This window comes from Onychostruthus taczanowskii, unplaced genomic scaffold (genome assembly GCF_017590055.1).
Source record: "Onychostruthus taczanowskii isolate IOZ18803 unplaced genomic scaffold, ASM1759005v1 scaffold57, whole genome shotgun sequence".
Taxonomy (NCBI): domain Eukaryota; kingdom Metazoa; phylum Chordata; class Aves; order Passeriformes; family Passeridae; genus Onychostruthus; species Onychostruthus taczanowskii.
The window spans coordinates 2,380,494-2,407,896 of NW_024503346.1; the positions used below are offsets into that span (position 1 = coordinate 2,380,494).

Below are 27,403 nucleotides of genomic sequence, written 5' to 3' on the forward strand. Positions count from 1 at the left end.
TCCTCGCGCCCCCGGTCCCGGCGCGATGGGCTCGCCCGGCGCGCCCCGCCCGAGACCCATGGCCACGCCCCCAGCCACCCGTTGCTAAGCAACAGTGATCGCTGCTAAGTTATCGTTGCTAGGCAATAGCGTCATTGGAGTGCGCCGGAAGTGGCTCGGCGTACGCGGAAGTGCGCAGGGAAGGAGAACCCGGAAGCGCCATGGGATGCGATGGCGGCACCATCCCCAAGCGGCACGAGCTGGTCAAGGGGCCCCGCAAAGTCGAGAAGGTCCGGGCGGGGGAGGATCTGTGATGGCTGGGGGGCTGCGGGGAGGGGGAGCCCCGGCCCGGGGGCTCTGTGTCCTGTGCGGGGGCTTGGACGGGAAGTTCAGCGAGGCCAAGGGCCGGGGCCTGCCCTGGGCTCACTGCAGCCCCGAGAGCGCTGCGGGCTGGGAGAGAGGGGCTGGGAACGGAGCTGGCAAGGGGCTGGAGAATTCCTGAGGGAGCTGGAAAGGAAAGGGAGAATTCCTGAGGGAGCTGAAGAGTTCCTGAGGAGCTGGGAAGGGGCTGGAGAATTCCTGAGGAACTGGGAAGGGCTGGAGAATTCCTGAGGGAGCTGGAAAGGGAATGGAGAATTCCTGAGGAGCTGGGAAGGGCTGGAGAATTCCTGAGGAGCTGGGAAGGGATGGAGAATTCTGAGGAGCTGAGAAGGGAATGGAGAATCCTGAGGAGCTGGGAAGGGGCTCAGCCTGGAGTACAGGAGCTCAGGGGCCCTTGTGGCTCTGCACAGCTCCTGCCAGGAGGGGACAGCCGGGAGGTCGGGCTCTGCTCCAGGGAACAGGGACAGGAGCAGAGGGAACGGCCCCAGGGGGGCTCAGGGGGGCACCAGCAGGAATTTCCCCGTGGAAAGGGGGCAGGAATTGGAGCTGCCCAGGGAGGGTTGGAGAATGCATCAGGAATTTTACCAAAGTCTTTGGCTGGAGCTGTTTTATGAATTATCCGAGTGCACAAAGCGGGTTTGGTAAGAAACCCCAGTGCTTCAAGTGCGAGCTGATTTTGTGCTTAAATCATTTACAGATTTTGTAACTAATGAGGGTTTTTTTTCCCCTCCAGGTTGACAAAGTGGCTGAGCTGGTGGCCAGGTGGTTCTACTGTGCCCTGAGCCAGGAGAAGCTGCGTCCACCCATCGTGGCCTGTGAGCTGGGCAGGTGGGACTGCTGCCATGGCCACCTCAGGAGCTAAAAAAGAAATAGAAATATGAATTCTAAATACAAAATTTAATAGGATAAAATTATTTATTATCTATGTGTAAAATATATTAAATTAATATATTTAATATACTATATATAAAATTATATATATACTATATACAAAAATTCATATAAAATATGAATTCAATTTAAATTATACATTAAAATTCTAAATATAAAATTAAATAATACAAAATTAATTTAAATATATTGAAATAATTCAATATGAAAATGTTAAATAAATTGAAATTATAGATATAGAATTATATATACAACATTAAATAATAAAAATTAAAATATATTTTAATAAAATTTAATGCAGTGTATTAGCTATCAATAATATCATATAATATATTATAACATATTAGTATATTAAAATTAATTAGATATATGGTCAATTAAACTTATAAATATAAAATTATACAGAATTAAATAATATAAATATAAAATATATTTAAATTCAAATTAATATATTAATTATAGCAACAATTTAATAATTAATAAAGTTAATATATTAATTATATTGTAATATATTAAATTTATTAAATATAAGCTATAAAAGCAATTAAAATTATAAATATAAAATTACACACTATGGCAAGCCAATATAACCACTGGGATTTTTCTGTTCCAGGCTGTACAACAAAGATGCCATCATTGAATATTTGTTGGACAAATCCCCTGATAAAACCCCCATGGAATCTGCATCCCACATCAAGAGCATTAAGGTAAACAGCTTGTGTTTGATGTGAGAGGTTAAAATCAGATGTTAAATCCCTGAGTCATGCTGTAAAATCTCTGTTTGCTCATGCTCCCACTGTGGATTGAAGTGTTTAAACAACAAAACACAGTGGCAGAAATATTAAGGATTGTTTTCATGCCTCAGAAATCACAGGGAAAAAGCTTAAGGTTTCACAGAATCACAGAATCCCTGGGTTGGGAGAGACCTTCCAGATCTCTGAGTCCAGCCCAGCCCAACAGCTGAGCCAGAGCCTGGCCCCCAGTGCCACATCCAGGCTTTGTTAAACCCCCCCAGGGATGGTGCCTGCACCACCTCCCCGGGCAGCCATTCCAGAACTTTCTGTAAAAAACCTTTTCCTGCTGTCCAGCCTGTATTCCCTTGGTGCAGCTGGAGTGTGTGCTCTGGTTGTGTCAGTGCCTGCAGACAGAGCCCAGCCCCAGCTGAGCACAGGCACCTCTCAGGAGCTGTGCAGAGTGAGGAGGGCACCCCTGAGCCTCCTTTGCTCCAGGTGAGCACCCCCAGCTCCCTCAGTGGTCCTCACAGGGTTTGTGTTCTGGACACTTTCCAACCTTTCCACGTCCTTCCTAAATTGGGGGACCCAGAGCTGGACACAGCACTCGAGGTGTGCCCTCAGCAGTGCCCAGCAAGGGGAGCACTGACCTCCCTGTCCTGCTGGCCCCTCTGTCCCTGCTGCAGGATTGTGTTTTCCCTTTGCAGAACGTGACAGAGCTGCAGCTGGTGGACAACCCAGCCTGGTGTGGGGACAAGGAGAGCATCAAGGGGGACAAGTACGACGACCCGCAGGCTGCACGCTTCATCTGCCCCGTGGTGGGGCTGGAGATGAACGGCAGGCACAGGTCAGGGCTGGGGCTGCAAACTGCACACAGGGCAGGGAAACTGCCTGGGAAGTGGAAATCGTGTGCTGACCCAGGGCTTGGGGGGAATGTCTGTCTGGCTGTCAGCTTTCAGGCTTGAACTTTCACAGTTCAAGAGGTTTCTGGGTGTTCTTTCGTGGTATATTTAAGAGGAAAGGTAAGAGTTAGCCTGTTCTTGAATAAATTAAGATGTGTAATGAAGGAGTAGGGGGGAAATGTTGGCAGGGAAAAAATGCTTAAAGGTTGTTTGGGGGGTGAAGCGCAGGAGATGAGATGTGACCTCCCTTGGATTCACATCAAGCACTTGGAATCATTGATTGATTTGGGTTGGGAAGGACCTTAAAGCTCCTCCAGTGCCACCCCTGCCAAGGACACCTTCCACTGTCCCAGGGGGCTCCAGGCTTCATTCCACCTGGCCTTGGGCACTGCCAGGGATCCAGGGGCAGCCACAGCTGCTCTGGGCAAGAATATTCCTCCCCAATGCCTGCCCTCTGTCAGTTTGGAGCCATTCCATGTGTGCTGTCCCTCCATCCCTTGGAAATCCTCTCTCTCCATCTTTCCTGCAGCTCCTTCAGGCCCTGTGAGGCCACACTGAGCTCACCCCAGAGCTTCTCCTGCCCAGGTGAACAATCCCAGCTCTGCCAGCCTTTCCTCACGTTCTGTCTCTCCCTGTGTTAGGATCAGACTGGAGATGGATTCTCTGTCCCAACCCTGCAGTAAATCTGTATTTTACTGCTCTGGGGCAGAGGATTTCCTCACAGCCTGGTTTGGGCAGAGCAGCAATTGCTTTGTCACCTGAGGGATGAGGAGTTCACAGCTTAATGGTTGCAAAGAATTTCTTCCTCCAGAGAGGGATTAGCCAGGAGATACTCAACATAAAAAAACCAAAATACCTGTTGTGGTTTAATGTAGCCAATACTTTTCATTCATTTTTTGCATTGTGCAAATTAATAATAAATGAATTATGCACTTAACTATGCTGATAGTTTGATTAGATGCAAGAACTTGTAAAGCAGGTGAGCTGTGACCTGCCAGCAGTGCACAGATCTCTCCTAGATTTCTTAAAATTATTGTGTGTTGTCTTTTCTTGGAAGGTTTTGCTTCCTGAGAAACTGTGGCTGTGTGTTCTCTGAGCGTGCTCTCAAGGAAATTAAAGCAGAAGTTTGTCACAAGGTGAGTTTTGCCAGCTGTGGAAGCAGCTGGGCCACGTGCATGTTTATATAATTGCATTCACTGCTCTAAAAAGGGAGTTTTTATCTCAGTATGCAAATTGAAACTGAACTTGTGAAAGTTCTGTTCCATGATGGCCTCAGGTGTTTCTTCATGGCTTTTTAATTTAAAAAAAATATTCTAAATAATTATAAAAATGAGTATTTTTGTTCTCAGAGTGTGATTTGGCAGTAGCTGCTTTTTTCCCAATATTTGGTACTAATTTCAGTTTTTTGCAGGCTTGGGGGTTTTGTTTGATTGGTAATTTTTATTTCCTGAATGCACATGGCTTGTGTTTTATCAGTACCTGTTCTATGGTTAAACTGCTTGTAAGTTCAGGTTATGTTTTGTATTTTTGAAGGACATTGGGTGTTGCTTTTTTCTTTATTTTTGGGTGGGGCCAACTTTGTAGAATTCTCAGCAGTTCTATAAATTATTGTAGAAAATACTGACAATTTCACATAGCTGATCTCATTGTAAAGGTTTTTTTGTAGCTAAGAACAATGATAAAATGAGCAAATACCCTTTTTTCCTATCACTGCTTTCATTATCAGCAAGATTTGTGGTGAGAGTTGCCCCACTAGGGCAGTTATTTAATTTCTCTGAACACCCTGATATTAGATAAAACATGGAGTATATTTATATTAAACAAGACCTGGGAAGGAAACACTTTTGTCTTGGTAAATTGTTGAATATTGTAAGGTTTAATCTCATATTGCTGCTTTCAGTGCTCATTTTGTTCTGTCCTAATGGCTTTGTTTCCTCTTGGCAGATAATCATTTATTTTTAATGAGGTTTTTTTGTTTGCATCTAAATTTTTGTTGATGGATGGGTGTAACCAGAGCATAAAATGCAGGAATGAGATGTTTTGTCCATGGTTTGACCAGTCTGATAATTTGATAAAAACAAAATGGATCTCACATATTTTTCCCTGGCTTTTTTTTTCAGTAATGAGTATTTAACATGCAGCTGGAAATTCTTCACAATATTCAGAAAGATTCTTCTAGAAATAATTAAATGGATATAATATTTAGTCTGTCATGGCTGGGTTTTGATGCACAAAGACAGTGGTGACCAGCTGAGAAAACACACAGAGTAAGGTCAGAGAGTGATTTGGCAGATTTTGGGTCTGTTCTGATGCTGTTCTCCTTCAGAACCAAGAAGGGGAGTAAAACTCTTCTGAACAGGAGCAGAGGGAAGAGGTGCTTTGTGGTATCTCACAGTTTGTTGATGTCCAAAGCACTAATTAGCAGCATTAAAATGATGCTTTAATTTGGAAGCTGTCTCTCTGAGAAGTTCCTGTGGATGTAAAATATGCTGGGAGTGGTGTGGGGACAGGACAGAGGTTATGGGACTGGTGCTGGAAGTCCTTCTGGGGGTCACTTTGAAAGTTAAGGACAAGATTACATTTAAAATGTACTTTCTTGGATCACTTCAGAGTTTATTTTGGACCTGTTTTCAGAGTCAAGTAAACACAGACTTGAACTAGTGCCCTAACTCTGAAGCTCTGTGCCATATCAAACACTTAACCCCAGGTTTAATTTAGATATGAAGCTTTCTGAAACAGATTTCATGCCTGTGGCTGTCAGATCCAGAGCTGGGTGTGCAGCAGTGGTTCCAGGGTCACTTTGGCACTTTCTGCTCTTGGGGCACCAAATTAACAAATATTTGCTGAGGTCTGAAAGTTGTGATTGATCAACTCTTTAACATAATAACACAGAATTCATAAAGGCTTTTCATGTGTGTTTCAAGGTGATGTGGTCATGGTAATCACAGTAATGAGTTGAATACTATTTATTACTTGAGAATGGTTTAATGATGATTTTCCTAACGTTTTGTTTCAAATCCAAAATCCTTTAAGCAAAGAAGGTCATGCTGCAAAGAAATTCTTAAGCTGACATGGCTTAAGTCATATCAGAATTGTATTTTCAGAGGCTTTTTTGTGCAGGTTTTTTGCCTGGTTCAATTTCTGCAAAAGGAGCCCATGATATACAGTGCCTGGCTATTGAACTTTTCATTTTAATTCAATTTGGAAATGATGCACAACAATTGTTCTGTGTGGTGGTGCCAGGGCTGAAAGCTGGAGACTGGATTTGCTGCAATGATGGCAATAAGGAACCTTCCATTCCCATTTTAAAAGACATCATGGAGTGGATAAATGCTGGCAGTGCCCCACAGTGGACTGGAGAGAAATTAATTATGAATATTGCTGTGATTAGTACATGCCAGACACCCATTAGCTTCAGTAATGGTTTGGAGAGAGGCTCTCAACAAGCTCAGCATGAACATGTGCCTGGCTTTTATTTTCCTTTTCTTTTTTAGCTTTATTTCCCTCCATAAAAAAAGCATCTCCAGCAATATTTAGCCACAGGATAAATCCTGGATTATCCATGAAACCAAGCACAGGCCTTTGGGTTGAGTTTGTAAATAAATAGGGACTAGATGGCCTTTCTTTAGGTTAAAGTTCATTTGCAAGAAATGATGTTTCCAATAAACATTTGTGGGAAAATGAGGAGGAAAGTTCCAGCAACCTGGGAATAAGTTTGGAACAAGGAACTTTCATGTCCTGTTGTTGGGTGATTGGATTTCTTTGGGAATAGGCTCAATCTGTAGGCAGTTTTCTTGCAAAAACTCAGGGATGTTTTGGGTGCATATTGAAGATTGCATTGAAATTGCTCCTTTTTAAATTTATATTTTATTTATATTTATTTTTTAATTTATATATTTTTTTATATTTATTTATTTCATTTCTGTTTATAATTTGCAGTTTTTAATCAAGTGAGTTGTCCAGGTGTTACTGCACTTGCTGCAGGCTCTTTGCTTCTCTCAGTCAGGGATGGAAAAACGTTTGAAAAACGGCTTTTTGCTCAGTTTTCCTGCAGTCCCTGGCCTCAGATCTTCCCTGTCTCCTTGCCCTAAACTCCTGCAGAGACTCAGAACAGAGACTTGGAGATAAACATGTGTTCCAGGATCCTTCTGTTATTAGGAGCAAAGCCTGGGAAGGGCAGCAGTGATGTTGCCATGCTACAAAATGAAATTAGGGATGTGGCTGGCCATGGGAAACAAAAACAACCCCTCACCCCCCAGTGGCATGGGCTGTGTCATAAACTGGTTATCACTTATGTACAAGCTCTGAAATTTTAGCATCAACTTCATTATTCAAAACATTTCACTGGACGTTCAGTGGCCATGACTTTAATTTGTTGTTTCTCCATATTTTATCTTTGTTCAGTCACTGCTTCCATTCTATTATTTTCATGCTTTGGCTGTGGACGTGAGGAATATTGACTTCCCAGCTAAATAAGTCACTTAATGAATGATGAACTCCCCCCTTGAATTGAGACATTCTTTGGGAATGACCCCACTGCCACCAGAATAAATCAAACCCGTTTATTTAGGGAGCGCGGGACTGTGCTTTACCCTCGGCGCCCAGAGCGAAGCCGTGCCTGTAAATACCCACATTTTCTGCTGTTTCCTGCCAGCACGCTGCACATCTGCAGGGCAGGGGGCTGAGCTCACACTTGCAGCTGCATGTTGAAGTGGCTGTGCTCCTGCAGGCGCCAGTGCTGCTCCACGGGCACCTGAGCCTGGCGCAGCACCTTGAGCCGCAGCCGCCGCTCCAGGCACTCCAGCGCCAGCGGGTTCCTGGCAGCCTCAAACTTGTTGGCGAACAGATGGGGGGACTCAATGATCCACTGCAGATCCCCCAGGCCATAAATGCAGATGTCTCTGATGTAATGACCTGCAGAGATAAATTGGAGAGGCGTGGCAGCAGCGGGAAGATGAACGGAAGCGTTTTTGAAAAGGAGTTTTGCAGCTTTGGATTTCTGCATAGAAATCAAGCTGGAGGATAATGGCACAATATTATAAAGATATTTAAAATGTTTATGTTTTACGTAAATGGATGTTTGTTACTTCCAGCTGCTTCCCTGCTGTGTTGCTCTGCTTAATAAAATCTTGTAGTTGGGCATCAGATGTTCTGAGCTCCTACTGGGATTCCCTGCTCAATCACACCCGGGCTCAGCCTGCACACTTAGGGATTTTAATTATTTCTGCATGCTTGCCATGTGGTCAGCACTATTCTTTCGTATTGTTGTTCAAATTGAAGGGATTTAAGCCAATGTTGGTGGAAGTTCCTGACAAACATCCTTGTCAGGTAAAGCCCCTCCACCGAGAAGTGATCAAATCAGTGCATTGGTAATTAGGGACTGAAAGAAGGGTTGTCAGTGTGTGGATACTGTGCTCATCTCAAAATACATCAAATATGTAACTAATAAATTAATATAACACATGTCTCAAAATCTCTTCAATTGGATATAGTGCAGTAATTTATAGGGTGCCTTGTTTTATTTAATACTTCCAAGATATTATATATGACCACCGAAGCACATTTAATAGCTGGTTTAAATAATATGTAATCACCAATTAATGCTTACCAGTGAATCAAATTTAAGTTCATGATCAAAATTCACGTTACCTTTGCAGCCTTTGTGTGAGAGCCCTTCTTGATCTTTCCATTTAATGGCTCTTAGGTCTCCTTGCCAGCCTGCATTGGGTGTAGCCCCTGGAGCATCTTTAAAAACAAAAGGCTCTGATAAGATTCTTTACTACTTATTACAGGGAGAATATTCACTGCTGGACACTTCTTAACTGCAGTCACATTAAGTATTTATTTGCAGATATTTATGTCATAAGAACAGATATCATTCTCAGTATTACCACTTTTTAAAATTTCTTCAGAGCAAAAGCTTTCATGCAGCAAAAACTTCTTTTTCACTAGAATGTTTCCAACTCCTGCTCTGCACTGAAGTAGTAATTTCCTGCAATCAAGCTTTGTTTCTCAGCCACCAGATGTGGCTTCAGCAAAGCTGAAGAAATTACTTTTATTTCTGCAATTCAGAGCAGTTCATCTCCGAGCTCGCAGCCTCTCCCTGCCCTGCTGGGGTTATTTGTGGCAGAAATGCCAAACTCTTACCAGGTAAACGATTGAGGGTGACCCAGTAGTGCTCATCAGGGCTGTAGGTGTCCCTGGACCACTCCAGCAGAGCTTTAGCCCGGGCATCACTCAGTGTGAACTCCACAAAGGCCTTGGTGAGGATGTAATAGGCACTGCCAAAATAGATGGTCAGGTTGTGTGGGGGCTGAGCTTTCCTGACCTTTGCTGGGTACACGTATGGCACTCCAGAATGCACGTACTCCCTGTAGCTCACCTCTGTCCTGTGCTTCACATGCAGGGGCTGCACTATCCCAGGAGTGATATTTTTACCATTCCATTTACTTTTTATGTATTCTATGATTTCTTTGTTTGTTTTCAAGGGGTAATCTTGACCACACAGATTAATAACATAATTCCACTGAACTCTGGAGTTAACGAGGTCTCTCATGCAATTAATATCAGCTTGTAATCTTGAAAACCCTCCATAAACAACGTGCTCTCTTTTGGAGGAAATAAAAATATTTTCAAAGCAGTTAACGATGTTCTGTACAGCAGTTTTATAGTCTCTGGGTGACTTTTCATCAATGTGGATGCAGTAAATATTCTGAGGCATATAAATAGCTCTTAGCAGCCTCACAAACATTTCCAGTTCCTTGTGAATTGTAATAATGTATGCCAAGGAGAAATTTCCTTCTTCCTCTGACAGTGGTCTGGTGATAAAATGCAAAGTCTTCAGGACTGTGGAGCAGCTGCAGGAGGTCTGAATGCAGCTGAGGGCTTTGGGCTGGAAGGACTTCTGACAAAAGTTTCCAATTCTAAACGCTGCAGGTTTCCCCACAAAAAGAGCAGAGCAAAGTTCATCTGGGTAAAAACCACACTCCGCTCTTTTGACACGGAATTTTTGCTCATCTGACTCATAAAGTGGAACCTTTAGGTAAATGAAGGTGTAGATGAACATACAGACAGCAGCACACACTAAAAATCTTGATTTCTTTGCATGAAGTGGGTTCATCTTTTACTTCCAGATCCTGTCTTCTTATGATAGTCCAGTTAAACATTCAGATCATCTGAAAGGAAAAGTGAAACAGAGGGAAAGAACCTTTCTGTTTGTTTTTTAATGATGTCCTGTTAGTGCTGCATTTATAAATGTTGGGATTACTACCAGGAGGAACTGTGTGTGCCCACACTGAGTGCACTCAGCCCTGGGAATGCAGAGCCACGAGGCAGGAATTTTGTCTTTCCAGCACAAAATGATCTCAGAATGATACAAAAGGACCCAAAATGGCTTTGAATTCTTTACTGCTTGACCAAGGGGTCTCAGCCCCTCAGGTGGGAGATTCCTGTGCTCAGAGGTGAGCCCAGGGAAGAAGTGAGCTCTGAGTGCTCAGGAGCAGCTGCTGCTGAGATTTCCTCAAGGCCTGGAAAACTTGAAGTTCTGCCAGAGGATCAGAATTCAGTAAATTAAATCAACAGAAAATTTATTAAATAAACAGAAGGAAGAGGCTAAAACATAATCCACGAAATACACTGGGTTTTATCCTTATAAAGTCAGCTAATGTTTCTGACTCTGAGATGATTTTTTTTTTTCTTCTGACATCTTTGTATTTGAGCTTTGGAAAACTGAACAAGGGGACAAAACTCATTTCTTATTTTTGGTATTTATGCATACCCTGAGATAAGCACACAACTGCCAGTACTGGCATTCTGAGATATCCAATTTACAGCAGTATTAGCACGGGAGTTTTTCCATTGTGGTCTTTTCCTTACCTTTGCCTTGTTGAACAGTCAGAAAAATGAGGCAGCAGTGTGAATCCCACAGCAATTACATGAAGTCTTTATCCTTGAAGCACTTGGTATTAAAATTCTAGAGAAAAATATCAAGGAGAAGGTGCATCAACTGCCATTAAGCTTAATAGATAATTTTAAAAATATTTTAATTTAAAGGTAATTAAATTTCTCTTCTTTCATTCAATTATTTTTTTAAACAGAGTTTGCAATTCACTTTGAAATATTTTACATTTAGCAGCTGTCAAAATCATGAAGTATTTAGCTTTACACAAGAACAGAGAAAAATAGATTTTTATAAAGACAGTTTCATTAGAGGAATGCTGCTGTGGTTAGAAGGCTCGAGGTTTTCATTACAAAGAAGTGGAAAATACTTCTTTTTAATAAAAAAAAAATCAGTATCTCCCTTAAAAGCTTGAAAATAAAGAGAGCATTGTAGTTAAAGCACCAACAAGACATAAAATTCAAAAAGCATTAAGAAAACAAATTGAACTGAGGGAAGGGATCCTCCATATTCCCACATTTTTAACATCTTATTAGTCTGTTGGGAAAGAATGTATTTATCTTCTGGTCCTTACTGGTATGCACTGGATTTCATGCTGGAATGGTGCCTCCTTCCCACTGAGCATTCCAGAAAGCAGAGCTGGCTGTTAGGTGCAGGGCTCCTCCATTTTCCTGGGATGTTCTTCAGGCAGCTCAAAGAAAAACAGGAGGGAATCAGCTCCCAGGAGAATCTTTTTGCCTTGGAGCTCCTCAGGGATCCATTTAGTGGGTAAACAACCTTGATGGGAGCCTTCCATCCATCTGAGCAAAAAGCTGCAGCAGATCAAGTCCGTGTCAACCTTTGGATGCTGTGCAGAAAGCAGGAGAGCAGGGGTGCCACTGCAAGGTGAAAAGCAGGATTTTTGCATTAAAAATGAAATTCAATCCCTCCTGTGCCAGAGCCCAGAGGGGTTTCTGTGAGGACCATGATGTACATACCCAAGTGCTGGAATTGGGGAAACACTGATTTCTGTGGAGCCCTAATTACACAATACTACTTGAACTTGTAAAGAAGAAGGTGAAGGACTAGCTTCTGCTCTAAAACTTCTATTTTGCTTTATATATATATATTACTATATTCTAAAATTTTACATTTTAAGTTTTCTACTATGTGAGATTACACACTTCTATTCAAACTACACACTTAGAATCTATTATTTAATTTTGGAAGCTTTCCTTATGGCTTCAGGTTAAATGTAGTGTTCTCTCAGGGGTTAGTGTCTGATAGTACAGAAAGTTTAAAATTTTTAGCAACTAGGGTTCTAACAGAGCTGGACTTGGACAAACTCTTTATTCTGAGGAAATTATTGGTAGGAGGAACATTAAGATTCCTCTGAATTATTGAACATCACAAGATCTCTGCTGTGTCACGGGGAAGTTTCATTCTGAATATAAGAATTACACTAAAAACAGCAGGCAGCTGTAAAAATATTTAGGATTTTATACCTGATTAAATATAAAACATCTTAACACCAAGATTGTGGGTTCAGTCCCTGTACAGGTCATTTACCTGGGGCTGAACTCAGTGATCCTTGTGGGTCCCTTCCAACTTGGAATATTCTCTGAACCTGTCCAGAATGAGGGTGCTTGGCAGGTTTTTTTTATTTAAATACATTTTGGACAGGTTGCAAAGTGTAATTCTAGGGAGCCAAGCTGTAAGCTGCATGTTTCATACACCTGAATTTTTATTACCCTTCAAGTAATAGCTTCTGGGGCTGTTTCAGGCTGTTAAGTGCTTACCATGGTTTTTTTCCTACTGGACTGTGTGACATCTAGAAATTGTATTTTTATGGCAGCATAAAAGTACACAAACACCCCATAATCAGGTAAGAGGCAGCAATTCCTCTCCAGTGTTAACATCTTTATGGGCAACTGCAAGAAGAGAATTTGACATCTTCCAGCCTCGTGAGGACATTATGGGATGAAACCTTTTTGGTACCAGATTTAGAGCTGGAATTGCAGCTGTCAGTGCCACTGGATATGAAATTTGTTGTTTAACAGGATCCTCTCAGCCCTGTCTGTTGGAAAGATTATTATCCCAAATTTCCTGCTGCCCTTGAGGAGCAAGAGATCCCGCTGGGAATGTCCACTGTCCATAATGATCCTGCTGGGACTGTCTTGCCCTTGAGTCTTATTATGTAAGAGTGCTATGACAAGTACTTTCTGTTAGCACAGTGTCTCTGAAACTCAGCATTTCTTACGTTATGCACAGGTTTTCTAAATCTGGAGGATGAAGTTGTATGAATTTTTAAATCTCCTGCGAGTAGCGTGTGGCATTCTTGGAAAAAAAGAAAAAAAAAGCAGGGATTTTCAAGCACCTCTGTGGATGCATTTAAGGACATTGCTTAACAGAAAATTGTTGTAAGCCTAAGATGCTCTGTCTCAATTAACAAAGTAAACTCTAGAGGAAAGGGGAATTATGATGATGCCTGGAAAAAGCCTGTGAAAGTCAGCTCAGCATGGAGACCCCATTAGCACACACTGTTTTGCAGTAACAACTCCTTTTGCTTTTTGCTGTTTCTCCAGCCATTGCATTTAGGACTGCACTTTGAAACATTCTGGTTTCTCTGTGCTCTTTGCTTTTGTTTAATATTAAAGTTTAGATCAAGTTTGCTTTGTATGACCTCGTAATTTAGTGAGACAAATGACTTGGGATTGCTTCATCTGCTAATGAAATGCTGAAAAAGCATTAAATACTTATTTCAACTTTTTTATACCTGTTTTTTTTTCTGTTTGAAAGGTATTTGTGCAGGCATTGATGTAGACATTTTATAAACCAGGGAAGACTTAATTCAATCCTTAAAAAAATGTTAAAATCAGTTCTTTTAAATGCTTTTTCCATTGCTTTGGTTTCTGTTTAAAAGGGGGTCAGGACATGGAGTCTGCTTTTGGACTTTGAGATGCATTGAGTAAAAACATTTCGCCATCAAACCCAGTTATTTAAATCATTATTTAAAAACACTGCGTAATTTGCATATACAGCAAATTTATTAAGTTTTAATGTTCGTCTTTGCTCACAGTAACTTAAAACAAAAACAATGAAAGCTATTTAAAATAAAAACATTGAAAGCTATTTAAACCTTAGTTCTAGAGCTGTAAAAAATAAGTTGTGGTTTTTACAATACAATTAGTACTAATGACCTCCATCCTTCTGTGCGTCCATCACAACGTAGGTGATGTAGGTGATGCAGCCTTACCTGGTGCAGACCCAGCCAGGGGATGGCAGCTGTGATTTTTGTAAGATAATTAGTATTAATGACCTCCATCCTCCCTCTGTGCATCCATCAAAAATGTAGACATTTTATAAACAAGGGAAGACTTAATCCTTAAAAAAATGTTAAAATCAGTTCTTTTAAATGCTTTTTCCATTGCTTTGGTTTTTGTTTAAAAGGGGGTCAGGACATGGAATCTGCTTTTGGACTTTGAGATGCATTGAGTAAAAACATTTCGCCATCAAACCCAGTTATTTAAATCATTATTTAAAAACACTGTGTAATTTGCATATACAGCAAATTTATTAAGTTTTAATGTTCGTCTTTGCTCACAGTAACTTAAAACAAAAACAATGAAAGCTATTTAAAATAAAAACATTGAAAGCTATTTAAACCTTAGTTCTAGAGCTGTAAAAAATAAGTTGTGGTTTTTACAATACAATTAGTACTAATGACCTCCATCCTTCTGTGCGTCCATCACAACGTAGGTGATGTAGGTGATGCAGCCTTACCTGGTGCAGACCCAGCCAGGGGATGGCAGCTGTGATTTTTGTAAGATAATTAGTATTAATGACCTCCATCCTCCCTCTGTGCATCCATCAAAACGTCAAGAAGGAGGAAAAAAAGCTAACCTGACAGCAGATTTGCTAGTTTTCTCAGTAAAATGACCAGTTGGCATAAGGAAAAAGGAGGAACCTGCGTGCTGCGATGAAAACGATGCAGCCTTACCTGGTGCAGGCTCAGCCAGGGCACGGCAGCTGTGATTTTTATCACACAATTACTACTAATGACCTGCATCCTCCTTCTGTGCATCCATCACAACGTAAAGAAGGGGAAAAAATTAATCTGACTGCAGATTTGCATGTTTCCTCTGTAAAATTGACCAGTTGGCATAAGGAAAAAGCAAGACTTGCGTGCTGCAGCCTTACCTGGTGCAGGCTCAATCAGGGGATGGCAACTGTGATTTCTATAAGACAATTAGTACTAATGACCTCCATCCAGAGAAGGGGGGAAAAAAATTAACCTGACTGCAGATTTGCGTGTTTCCTCAGTAAAATGACCAGTTTACATCAGGAAAAGCAAGGACGTGCTGCGATGTAGGCGATGCAGCCTTACCTGGTGCAGGCTCAGCCAGGGGACGGCAGCTGTGATTTCTGTAAGACAATTAGTACTAATGACCTCCATCCAAAGAAAGGGGGGAGAAGAATTAACCTGACTGCAGATTTGCATGTTTCCTCAGTAAAATTGACCAGTTTACATAAGGAAAAAGCAAGGACGTGCTGCGATGTAGGCGATGCAGCCTTACCTGGTGCAGGCTCAGCCAGGGGACGGCAGCTGTGATTTTTATAAGACAATTAGTACTAATGACCTCCATCCAAAGAAAGGGGGGAGAAGAATTAACCTGACTGCAGATTTGCATGTTTCCTCAGTAAAATGACCAGTTGGCTTAAGGAAAAAGGAGTAACCTGCATGCTGCGATGTAGGCGATGCAGCCTTACCTGGTGCAGAGGCAGCCGGGGCTCGGCGGCGGAGCTGGACGCGGGGCTCATTGTCCTTCACGGGGCCGGAGCCGCCGCCGTTAACCATTAACGGGAGCCCCGCATCCCGCCCGCATTGCTGTCCCGGGAATGCCGCTCCTGCCTTCCCTGCCAAGGCTTCGGCTGCCGGGGAATATTGCCGAGGAGAGGGAATAACGCTGTGCCCTCCTCACACCTCAGCTGAGCCCCCGAGCTGCGCTGGAGAAGTGGGAGCACTGGGACCTGCCTCCTCCTCTTCCTCCTCCTCCTCCCTCTGCCCTTAACTGTTCGCCTGCCGAAACTTTCCAGTTCCAGCAGGGAATTGCTGCTGCCGGGCATTTCCAGTGGCTAGGAGCTGAAAAGAGAATAAATCTGCTTGAGGCACAGACCTCACTTGGGAGAAGCAGCTTAGCGGAAGTTAGGAAGAATTAAGGCGTAAGTTAACAAAGTAATTAAATATAAGTGCCTCTTATAAATGTATCCACCTCTGCAAAACGGGGATCAAGCTCTGAGCAGGCCGAGGAGATAAGAAAAAAGGGTTTGAATGGAACTGCTGGCACTTCTGCAAAACAGGGTCTGGCCCTGGTGGGTGAGGAGATAAGGAAGAGGTTTAAATGTGGCTGCTGTGTCTGAAGGCTTCTGTAAGCAAAGGAGGAAAATAAGAAGAGCTGATACAAAAAGCTAGAAAAACATATTGGTAATGGATAGGAAACAGAAGGACATAATAATAATAAATCACAGCTGTAAACAGAATGTAGGTCTTGTAGCAGTAAAGTGAGGTGTGTGTGATGAATGCGTGTGGTAGAACCGTGTGCCGTGGTTGGAGCCCTGAGATAAAGAAACCACGAATTCTGTAAGACCCCAGCCCTTCAAACTCTAACTTTTAGATAAGCAAACAAACAAGGGCAGACGCCAGAGTTTAAAATTATAAAAGTCTGTGTGAAATGAACCCCCGGCAGAAATGCACAAGGAGGTGTTAACCCTATGTGTTCTCTGGTGCCAGAAAAGTGCTGTACTGTACAGTACCTGCTGTGGAGCAGATTGCTTTGAACCATCCTTCACACACACAGTCTTTGCTGTTGCAGCCTGTTAAAGGTTCTTTAATAAGTGGAAAGTTCAGCTTAAATGTGCTGGGATTGGGAGGAAACATCCTGATAAAAATACCATGTTGGTGAGAAATAAACAGGGAGAAAACCTCAAAGTTAAGGCACAGCTGCAGGTATGACAGGTACAAAATTATCTCTGATTTTTAAGAGAAACTCTGTAAATTGAGGCTTTTTCTTGGTTTGGAAGTAGATGCTGCAGCTCCTGAGTGGAAGTTCACATTCTGTGAATCACTAGGTGGGGAATTTCCACTGCTCCCAAGTTGTCCTTTACTCCCTGACCCATTGCATGTCTGGGTTGGCTGACAATGTGAAAAAACATGTTCAGCAGATCTTACACTCCTGAACTTTTAATGGCTAAACCTCTGGAAAATTCTATCTTAAAACAAGTTTTACTTAACTGTGGCAAGCAAGAATAATCTTTAATACATGAGCTTGTGTGGCTGGGAGGTGAACAGTGAGATGGTCCATGGGTGTTTAATCCTCCCTCCTAAATGTTTGAAGAGGGACACTCTTGCCTCTTGGCCATCCATGTCCTGGTGGCAATTGTGCATTTCCTGGTAATGGTCATGTTCAGGAGGACTGCAGGAATTCACTGTTAAAATGAGAGAAAGAGCCTTTAGGATTCTCTGAAGACATCAGACTGTAACACTGGTGTAAATATTTAGATATGAAAACATATTTGCCTGTTGTTTATTTGTATTGCATTAAGACTGGAGTCTTAATGTAATACAAATAAACTGGACAGGACTACATTTTAGATGCCATAAAAAGAAATAAATGTGTCCTTGTAGTTTACAGCAAGAAATAATGTACAACTCTTGTCTTAGGCAGCTGAAACTGTAAACTCTAGAATTCAGGAAGTCAAATTAAGAGTTCATTACTAGTTTTAAAATCCTGTATTTTATACTTTAAGAAAGACAAAAAATATGTCATTTAGGAATGTCCTCTACTCAAGGTGCTAAGAACTACAGGAGGTACCTTCATCTGTGTTTAAAGGCCAAGATAAACAAGGTACAGCAGAGGAGACCCTGTGATACAATAAAACAAACATTTTCCCCAAGACCTTAATTAATCTGAAGGAAGAAACATCTGAATTTGCAGAACTGAAACTTCTTTCTGCTTTTTATCTCATTAAGATGTTTGGAAGGGTATAGTCTCTGACATAATCCAATGTTGTCATGGCAAAATTTTTTTTTTTCAGGGAATGGAAAGAGCACTGTCTTCATTTCCTTGGTTCTTGTAAATACTTCTCAGTTTTGAACAATTCCGTCTGTGTTTTCCAGATGGGAGCCTTGGATTTGCTTGCTCTTTTAAAATGCAACATTTAATGAAATTAGAGTCTGCTGACAAAATAATGTTTGAAAAAATGCTGTGTTAGGAACCACCCTAGAAATTGTGGGGCTTCTGGAAATGCATTTGTGGGGCTGCTTTAGAACCAAGTCAGCTGCCAGCTCCTGCCTCAGCATGGAGATTGAAATTCTTGATTTTGGAGCCTTCTCACTCCCAAGTGTGAGGTCACACCAGGCTGGGATTTCTGATTGAGTAGAAATGGAAAAATATGGGCTACTCCCCCATTTCTTGGGTGTGATTTATGCTCTTCCTGCCTGCTGTGCCTCTCTCCAGCCCCTGTTTCTCCTCTCAATCTCAGGTTCATTTCTGAAACTGTGCTCAGTACTCGAGCAAAGTCCTGCCCATATGTCCTTTCATTTATTTAATTTCCACTGCAAATACAGGAGTAACCTTTCTAAACCTTTGTTTAAAAAAAAGAAGAGTAATGGCAGAGGCAGGATTATAAATTAATCTTGCAGATTAATAGAAAGCTTCTGCATTTAACAAAATAACACAAAAAAAAAAAAAAAAAAAAACCAAAAGCAATCAACCAAAAAAAAAAAACAAACCAAAAACAAGCGAACAAAAAAACCCCCAAAAATAACAACAACAACAACAAAATGCCAAAACAAATAAAGCAAAAAAAAGCAAGTTGAGATCTTGGACAAGAAAACATCATGGTCAATGGGCTGGTACATCAAATGATTGCAAATGTGCACAGGAAAACATCTGTGCCTTCAACCATGAAACAAATGTGGAGGTACACAGGGCACATTACAGCCATTATCCAGATTAATTTATGAAAGTAGTTGGAAACTTGGGAGTGTTTGATAAATCAGATAAGGGTATGGTCTCTGTGATACAATCCAGTGAGGCAGCAAGGCAAGGGTAATGAATTATTCTGCTTTTATGACTCCTTTTTATTCCCACTGTAAAATTAAAACAAACAAACAAACCCAAACAAAAAAGCCCCTTCATGTTTTCCTGTCTACCAGTTGAAGAGAAAAATTTGCTGTCTGTTCCACATGTGGAGGAATAACACCTTTGCTCCCATCAGTTGTTTCTTATCTCACTGAGGTGAAAGACAAATTCAAGAGCAGAATGGCATCCAGGTCTTAATCAAATGCATTCATGACTAAAAATCAGAAATACTTCTGGGTTTTAGCCGTGGGGTTCAGTAAATTGAGTAGATTCTAATTAGGAATACTTTCAGGTACATTTGTGCCAGTAGAACAAGGAAACCATGAACAGAAAATACACAAGTAAAAGAATTAGTTCAGTGTTGTTTATAGGAGACAGAAAAAGAAATATGCAGTTTTGTCCTTTCTGTTCTTTCATGAAGTGTGGAGTTCCCTTTCAAGAGGAAGATGTGATTGTCCTTAATGGTAATAAAGAGGATGTGGAAATTCTGAAGAAAAGGATGGAGGAAAGAAGACTTAAAAGTAAATTAGAAAAGGTAAGATGTTTGTACATTATTTATTATAAAATTGGAAGAATTCTTGTCTGCAAGGAATCTGCTCTTAGATTTGCTGATCTTTATAAAGATGGAGGAATTTACTCCATGAGCTGTGCTGTATTTAAACACTACTTTGAAAAGCAATGGAGTTTTTTGTGTGTATTTGACCAATAACGTCTTGAAGTTGTAGATCCTGAACTTTTTCCTGACCTTGTGCACTCAAAATGGGTAAAATCGACTCTTGCAGCAATATTTCAGGGTTTTCTTGAAATGAATTCATTCTAGTAATGAGCTACATCATCCCTCTATTTCTTGTGGCAGTTCCTGATGATGGCATCAGTTTTTTGATCTTATAAAATAAAATGTCTTTTATTGGCCTCTGTCAGAAACAGGATGTTGGGATCTGTGCATTCCTGGGCTGTGAGAGTGTGGAAATTGATCATGTTTTGTGGTTCTCCCCATCCTCAGCAATCACTGCTGCCCTGATTCCCACCATGCTGTTGAGGCTTTTGCATTTTTATGTGTGCCCAGGTAAAATGCAGTGGAAATGAAATCCTTGCAGCTCTGCCCTGTGAGCTGGGAGCTGTTCTGTGCTGCTGAGCTGTCAAATGACACTTCTGCATTTGGGGATTTTGTCAGCACTGCTGTTTTGCCCTGAGCTCCCTGGAGGATGCCAAAGCAAGCAAATCTTTAGTGCTGACTCAGTTCAGGGTGCTCAGGCTTAGCTGGATCTCAGAAGCATAAATCATAAATCATAAATCTGATGCTTTCAGCCTCTGAGACTTGAGATGGAGGTTTCATCCCTTGATTTTGCCATGCAAATATCTCCCTGGTTTGTTTTCAAACTAATGCTTGTTTACTTGCTGGGGAGCATATGATTCCTTCTCATCACAGGGGCTTTATTCTTCTGTGCCAGTGCAGCATCACTGGGCCTGGGCAATACATCAAAAGGATGCTTTTCCATAAAAATCCTGCTGCTCTGTTTCCTGTTTTTCATAGTCTCTGCATCTCATGTCTGATGGCTTCTGGCATAAGAGTGATAATCTCATGGTGTCTATTCAGAGGGTTTTTTTCTTTTTTTCCCCTCAGTACTTGGTAGTTAAAAGTTGGGGTGAAAAAAATAAATTTATAATTTGTTGCTAGACTGTTGCAGATCTCAGCAGATGAGTGAGTGGTTGGTTGCATTGGTTTTCTTTAGAAAAGGGCCCTAACAAAGCACCTGTAGCTTTGGAGCAAATAATTTTGAATACGCTGGAAGGTAACGCTGCCCACAATTTCAGCAAAGGGCCTGAGTGTGCAGGGCAGTTAGGTGACAGTGGCTTCAGGTGACAGCAGAAAAGGACACCGGGGCTCTGTGCCCTGGGGGAACATGCAAATGGGATTTGTTTGGTTAGTGGAGAATTACAGGATAGGATTTGCAAATCTCTCAGCCTCAGGTGGTGACCTTGGTGCCCCAGCTGGTCCCTGCAGCTGGAACCAGCTCTGCTGTCCCTGCACATCTGAGCCTGGGAGCCCCAGTCCCAGTGGCAGCACAATTCCCACTTCTGGCACTGTTTCCCTTCCCTTCCCTTCCCTTCCCTTCCCTTCCCTTCCCTTCCCTTCCCTTCCCTTCCCTTCCCTGTTTGAGCCAGGAAGCACAAACCCCTTTTATTTATCCCCATGAAATAAAAACTCAGGAAGATTTTTTATCCCGGGACCAGGATAAAAAATGATTCAGGCTCAGCTGTCACCGTGCCCTTACTGAAATCTCTCCAGTCTGTATTCTGCTGGGTGAATTTATGCATGAAGTTACTCTATATTCTGTGGAGTTACAAACATCTGGGAAATGGCTTTGCTTTGGACATCCACCTGTACCTAAAGATGGGAATCCCCTGCACTGGGGTTTTCCAGAGGACAGAAGGACAGGACAGGGCTGTGGAAGGTTGGATGGGCTGAGCCTTAAGGTCCTGCCCACCCAAACCTTTCCATGGTTTGACTCCAGCAGAGCCAGGTTTGCAGCAGAGCCCTGATCCTCTGCCACCCCCTCCTGGGTCAGCTTTGCAGCAACATTTGCTGTGACATTTTAAACTCTGCTTCACAGCAGGGGTTCTCCTGAGCTTTAGAACAGAGTTAAATGTATTTATTTTCTTGGAGTTTGTGCAGCTGTCTTAGAACGTGTTCACAATTCAGAATGTATCCAGTGAGAATAATGCTAATGACTGTTCTAATGCATCTTTCTTTTTATGTAATCAAAGCCAGTAATGGGATTCTTCTTGTTTTTTCTGTTTCTTAATCTGTACAAACATAAATTAATTTGGAAAATCTGCTGCACAGATGCTTTTTAAAAAGATTAACTATTTGCATCTTTTCTTCCCAAGCAATCCTGCAGCTAAGGGTCCAGTTATTGGCAGGTACCCAGGAGGGATTTTTTAATGGGCTAAACAAAATTGAGTGGATACAAGATTCCAGATTCTTCTGACATTTTTATTGAAAAACATCTTTATTTATTACAACTAATTGTGTGTTATTAATGTTGTGCAATTTACTGTCCTGTTGGGTGGGTTCAGATGATCAGTTAATGAGAGTAACACACCCCCCTTTCAAAGTATACAAACCAAAATATTAAATCCAGACAAATCCAATTTTGTCCTGCATAGTTTTCTTTAATGTAACTGCAGGGTTCTCAAGATTATTCTTTTTTCCATGTAGAAATAATACAAAAAATGTGGAAGTAAGAGTTCTAATGGGTAAGAAATAAAAATGTTCTGAATTCAATTGTGTGTCTATCAAATGTGAGTTGGGAGTTTTATCTCCTTTCAGTCTGTTACAGATTTCTGCTTGTGTTGTTTCAGAAATCAAAGAAAGGCAAGACTGCAGCAGCAGCAGCTTCTCAGCAAGAGCCTTCTGCAGGTAATATTCTCCAAATTCTGTGTCACCTTCTGAGTCTTGAAGCTGTCAGGATTCCATTTTTCTGGGTGTTTTTTTTTTATTTTTTAGATTCTCCTGGTCCTTCGAAAGCTAAGAGTGGAAAGGATTGTGTCAATTCCAGCTCTGGGGAGAACAGGCAGATAATCTTCACCAAAAGTTCAGGTTGGTGGCTAATCCTGATGTGAAAAGGGAACCAGATTTGCTTTTTTATGTCATTCTAATATTGCTTTAAGCTGGGAACCTGGCTTAATGAGATTAGAGATTCTTATTTGCACACTCATGGGTTTGCTGTGTCTTTTCCTGGCTGTGATGCAGTGGAAGAGAATTTGCAGTTTCTTGATGTACAGTTGATCAAAAACTATGTTATGGCACTTTATTTGGATGAATTTTGTTAAAAAACCCTGATTATTTAACTTTAATCCTGTTTTACCTGCTGATTTGCTGTGTGTCCTTGGGAACACTGGAATAGAACTTTAGGATGAACTGATGAACCTACAGCAGCCCTTAAACCCAAAGAATGGTGCCTTCTCTTTAGTTCATATTTAATCTGCTATTTAATGTCCCCAGACTGATATTTTCAAACAGAATGGGTACATTTTTAAGGTCAGTCTGAGGTTTCTGTGGGAAGAATTAAATCTGTACCTTAAAAAAAACAAAATCATTTGAAGAATCTGAGAATGATGATCTGTAGATAAACTGGGAGAAGCTGAAATTCCATCAGCAATGCCTGACCTGCCCTCTACTGTCTGCTTTTATACAAGAGAAACTTTTAAATTAAAATACTTCATCCCAGATGATGGGAATTGCTCCTGGATGTTGAGCAACCTCATAATTCTAATAATATTAATGATTTTTTTTTTATTTTTCTGAGGATGTAAAAAAAAAAGTACCTTTTGAAACTGTTTCTGTTGGGGTTGCACACTCAATTCTGTGAGGATTTAGGGTTGCACACACAATTCTGTGAGGATTTGGGGTTGCACACCCAATTCTGTGAGGATTTAGGGTTGCACTCACAATTCTGTGGGGATTTGAGGTTGCACACACAATTCTGTGAGGATTTCACAATTCTGTGGGGATTTGAGGTTGCACACACAATTCTGTGAGGATTTGGGGTTGCACACACAATTCTTGGGAACCCCTGTGCCTGAGTTTGACTCAGGATGTTGAATTTCTGCATTCATTTCTCTGCACCAGAGACTTGGCTTTTTCAGACACCATCCTGCAGCTTGGGAGATGAAATAGTAAAACAAAAAAAGGGATTTTTATGCAGCAGTAGATAAAATACCCTGAAAAAAATGGTATGAGGAACAGAGGATGGGCATTTCCCCACTGCAGACATCAAATGATGCAGAGCATTGTTGTTGGTCATAACTTTGCAAAGAAGGAAGGGAGCAGAGGGATTCCCTGGGGAAAGGTGTGGCACAAGTTCAGTTTTTGGCATTTGAGAGCTGATTTCCAAACAATACTGCAGGCTGCTGGGGGCTTTCATGCTGCTAAAGAGAGCTCAGCCATTTTTCACTTGGAGGAATAAATGTTATCAGTACTGAATTGCAGTGCAGGAGATTTGCAGAATTCCTCTCTCGAGATTTCTAAATGTATTTTGAGTGTGAATTCTAAAAGCTGTTGCATCTAGTTATGGGAGATATTTATGAGAGAGCTGAAAAATGTGTATATTTTTATTTTCAAACACTGTTTTTCATCTTTATTTAAATACCTATATCCACTGTAAGCTGGCATGCTTCATTCTGTTCCTTTTTCCCCTCAGAGAATGGAAACCCATCAGTCCCAGGAAAAGTCAATAAAGCTCCCACCACCACCAAGAGATCCATTGCAGACAGCGAGGACAAGTCTGAGGCTTACAAATCTATTTTTACAACTCACAGCTCAGCAAAACGCTCCAAGGAGGAGTGTTCCAACTGGGTTACTCACACAGCTTACTATTTCTGAAACAATGAGGAGCACCCATGGCTCCTCTCCTCCCCTTGGCTCTCTGTGTCCAGCTCTGCTGCAGAGCTCTGGTCCTGGCTGCAGTTCCTGTGTGTAAGCTGGTTGCAAAGCTGTTCATAGCTGGTGAGCCTGTGTCAGCTGCAGCTTCTGGTAAATCAGAAGCAGATCAGCAGAATCCATGTTGTAGCAGCAGATTTCGTTCTGAAATGTTGGAATTTTTGCACAAAAATTCTCCTTTTCTCCTCCCAGTTGGGTGTTGTCCTCAGTCACAGTGTCCTCAGGAGGAGAGGAGAAGTTCCTCCTCTCCTCCTCTGTTGATTTGTGCCACAAAATAATTGTGTAATTACAGTTTTCATTGTATTACTACAGAATTCAAACCCTCTGACAGCAAAAATAGAAATAATGCCTTTTTTTTTTTTTTTCAAGCTAACTGGGCCCTCAGTAGAACTCTATATTTCTAAAAGGTTCTGCAGGTATTTTCAAATAATTTACCTTTTGACAGAGTAGATGAGAGCACAGTCAAGCAAATGTTTGTGCAACATCCTTGTCCATATTGTAGCCTGTTTCTACCAGCAGAATATTCCCTTGTTAATGTTTCAGTCCTGTGATACCCACATGGAATGACCAGAGGGAAGGCTGGAAGTTTTTCCCTTTCCTCCCTCCCTCTTTTAAAATTGAAATCTGCTTTTCTAATCTTGGCACAAACCAACCAGAATAGAAATGCAGAAAGTAGGAGGCTTTAAAAACCACTGCATGATGTTACCTTGTTACCTTTGTGTGTGAAAATGATTAATTATCCTTGTAATATAATTTTAAAAGTGTCTCCATTTATAATTGGCAGTAGTTACCTGGAGATTCAAATGCTGTGTTGATATTTGCATAGGTGGTCTCCATGATTCAAACAGCTTGAATGAAACTGCTGGGATTTTATTATTATTTTGATAGGTATAATTAAAAATTGGTTTGCTGTAGAATTTATATGGTGGTAAGAATTTTTTGTTTCCCAGAGATGTGAGCACATCAAACAGTTTGAGGTTTGCTGCAGCTTCCAGGAAGCACTCAGGCACATTTGGTATGCATGGCTGGGGATCAGCTTTGTTCTCCTTCTTCTGTATTCTTTTCATTTTGATCCTTTATTATTTGTTGCTTACAGATAATGACATTTCTGCACTAAAGGTGTCCCATAGTAGAGCTTTTATTTGCAGTTTAATTCTGTTTGACAGTACATATTAAAATCCTGTTGGTGTTTTATAGGACTGCACTTTTCTTTTACTTCCAGCACTTATAAATCCTAAAGGCAATTAATGTAATGCTTTTGATTTAGCTAATACTTTGCTAAAAATACACAGAGAAACACAAATATTCAGTTTATTTCTCTTTGTTAGTGATAAATTAGGCAGACTCCAAGCTGTTGGCCCTAGGTTTTCCTGCCCACTGGGCCATAATAGTGACTCCTTTTTTCTTCTGCTCTGCTCATCTATTAAAACAAATTCCTGCCTAATTCTTCCTGTACCCCTGAGTTCACCAGCTCATGCTCTGCCTCGCTGCCAGGGTCGTGCCCAATATTCCACCATCCCCACCTTAAAACATTTATGGTTTGTGGAAGTGTTTGCAGTGGGGGCTTTTCCTTCCCTTTGCAGAGCTGCAGCTGGGAAGGAAGGTGAGATACTGCTGGCATGTGGAATATGAAATGTGGTTGGAATATGAAATATTTCTGGCCTGTTCTTGCCACAGCTGGTGGCAAAAGGAGCCCAAAGTGCCACTTGTGCTGTTGGCAGCCCAGGATGGGCAGCGGGCACTGCAGCTTTGACTTGGCACTTTTTAATGGATTCAAGGGAATAGTTTGCTGCAGGATGTTTGCTTTGTTGTGGTTTGCTTTTTTGTTGGAGAGGGCAATTTAATTTTCTTTTAATGTAGGTGAATTTGAATGCTGGTGAAAGTTGAAAACTGCAGAAGCCTTAGAATCTGAAATCTGTGTTTTTGGAGATGCCACGTGAGTCTCTGGCAGCGCTGCATCCAGGGGAATGCTCTTCTGGGGAATTCATGGGACAGTTTTGTTTCCATGCTGTTCAAGCCTTGGCCTCTCTTCTGAAAAGCTCAAAAAAGAATCCAGTTAGTGCCAGTTGTATAACTGGAGGCTGTTTTTTGGTGTGGAATTTGGGGATTGGATTGAAATGCAGCAAATTCCTTCTCACAGTGGTGGTGAAACTGGCCCAGGTGTGCACAAGGGAAGGTTCTGTGTCCTGAACTCCCATCCTGGAGCTGCCTGGCTGGCATGGGACAGCCTCAGTCCTTTCCACACTGGTGCCTCTGAATCCCAAAACCTGAGGGAGTTCCCACACCCAGCCCATCCTCCGTGCTCAGAGCTGCAGCTTCATTTGTTCTCCAGCTGCCACACCATGAGATCATCACATGCCACTCAAATTGGCCAAAAAAGCTGAAAATTCCCTTCAAAACATGATGCCTGTTAGATTAAAATATTTCTTACTAATGTCCTATTCTTAGCTGAACTGAACAAACAGAGTTGTCTGTGAGTGTCCTGCCTTGCTGTGAGCCCAGACCCCAGTGCAGTTGGGAGATTTTCCTTCAGATTCAGACCCTGCCAAATAGTTTCTTGGTTGCATTTAAAAATAAAAAGGCTGTTTAGACATTACAATCCACAGAGGGTCTGAAATCAGCGTGTCCTAAGCTGAATACAAATCACAGACAAAAAGGGTTTTGTTGGGAGGGTCACAAATGGAACTGATTACTGCTAGACAGTGTGGGTTTCCTTCTGGAGGATGGAGCTGATAGAATTCCTTCCTGACAGCTAGAAATTATAATTGAGTTGGGGTTTTTTTCTGTGCTTCAAACTTAACCAAGCTTCAAAATGAGTAAGAGGGATGGAATCCAAATCCATCTGCAGCTCTGCCTGTAAACCAGGGTTTTAATTTAAATCCCCATCCAAGGGCCCAGATCCTGGGGAGGTGCTGCTGCCAACGTCAGAGCTGTGGCTTTATCAGGCACTGAGCTTCGTGTGGATTCAAGGATCTCTTCCAGGTCAGTGACAGAATTCAATTTACAGACTGACCACAGATCTCATTGGGGAGAGAACCGGTTTCATTATGGCT

At 41.6% G+C, this 27,403-nt stretch overlaps 2 protein-coding genes across 3 annotated transcripts; one reads left to right on the forward strand and one right to left on the reverse strand.

Annotated features, from left to right (window-relative positions):
- The first annotated feature begins 148 nt into the window (after positions 1-148).
- On the forward strand, positions 149-25,532 carry RTF2 (replication termination factor 2). 2 transcript variants are annotated; one of them, XM_041417779.1, is made up of 9 exons: positions 149-269; positions 1,094-1,188; positions 1,865-1,958; positions 2,690-2,829; positions 3,942-4,020; positions 19,326-19,439; positions 22,271-22,328; positions 22,416-22,508; positions 24,112-25,532. In XM_041417779.1, exons 1-9 carry the CDS (start codon positions 201-203, stop codon positions 24,291-24,293), a joined length of 924 nt encoding a protein of 307 aa, XP_041273713.1. In that variant the 5' UTR covers positions 149-200; the 3' UTR covers positions 24,294-25,532. The 2 variants fall into 2 exon arrangements, with proteins under 2 accessions (XP_041273713.1, XP_041273714.1); XM_041417780.1 differs by lacking the exon at positions 19,326-19,439.
- On the reverse strand, positions 7,455-10,004 carry LOC121343001 (beta-1,3-galactosyl-O-glycosyl-glycoprotein beta-1,6-N-acetylglucosaminyltransferase 7-like). The gene is made up of 3 exons (XM_041417778.1): positions 9,032-10,004; positions 8,534-8,629; positions 7,455-7,798 (listed from the first exon to the last, which is right to left on the reverse strand). Exons 1-3 carry the CDS (start codon positions 10,002-10,004, stop codon positions 7,572-7,574), a joined length of 1,296 nt encoding a protein of 431 aa, XP_041273712.1. The 3' UTR covers positions 7,455-7,571.
- Positions 25,533-27,403: the final 1,871 nt, after the last annotated feature.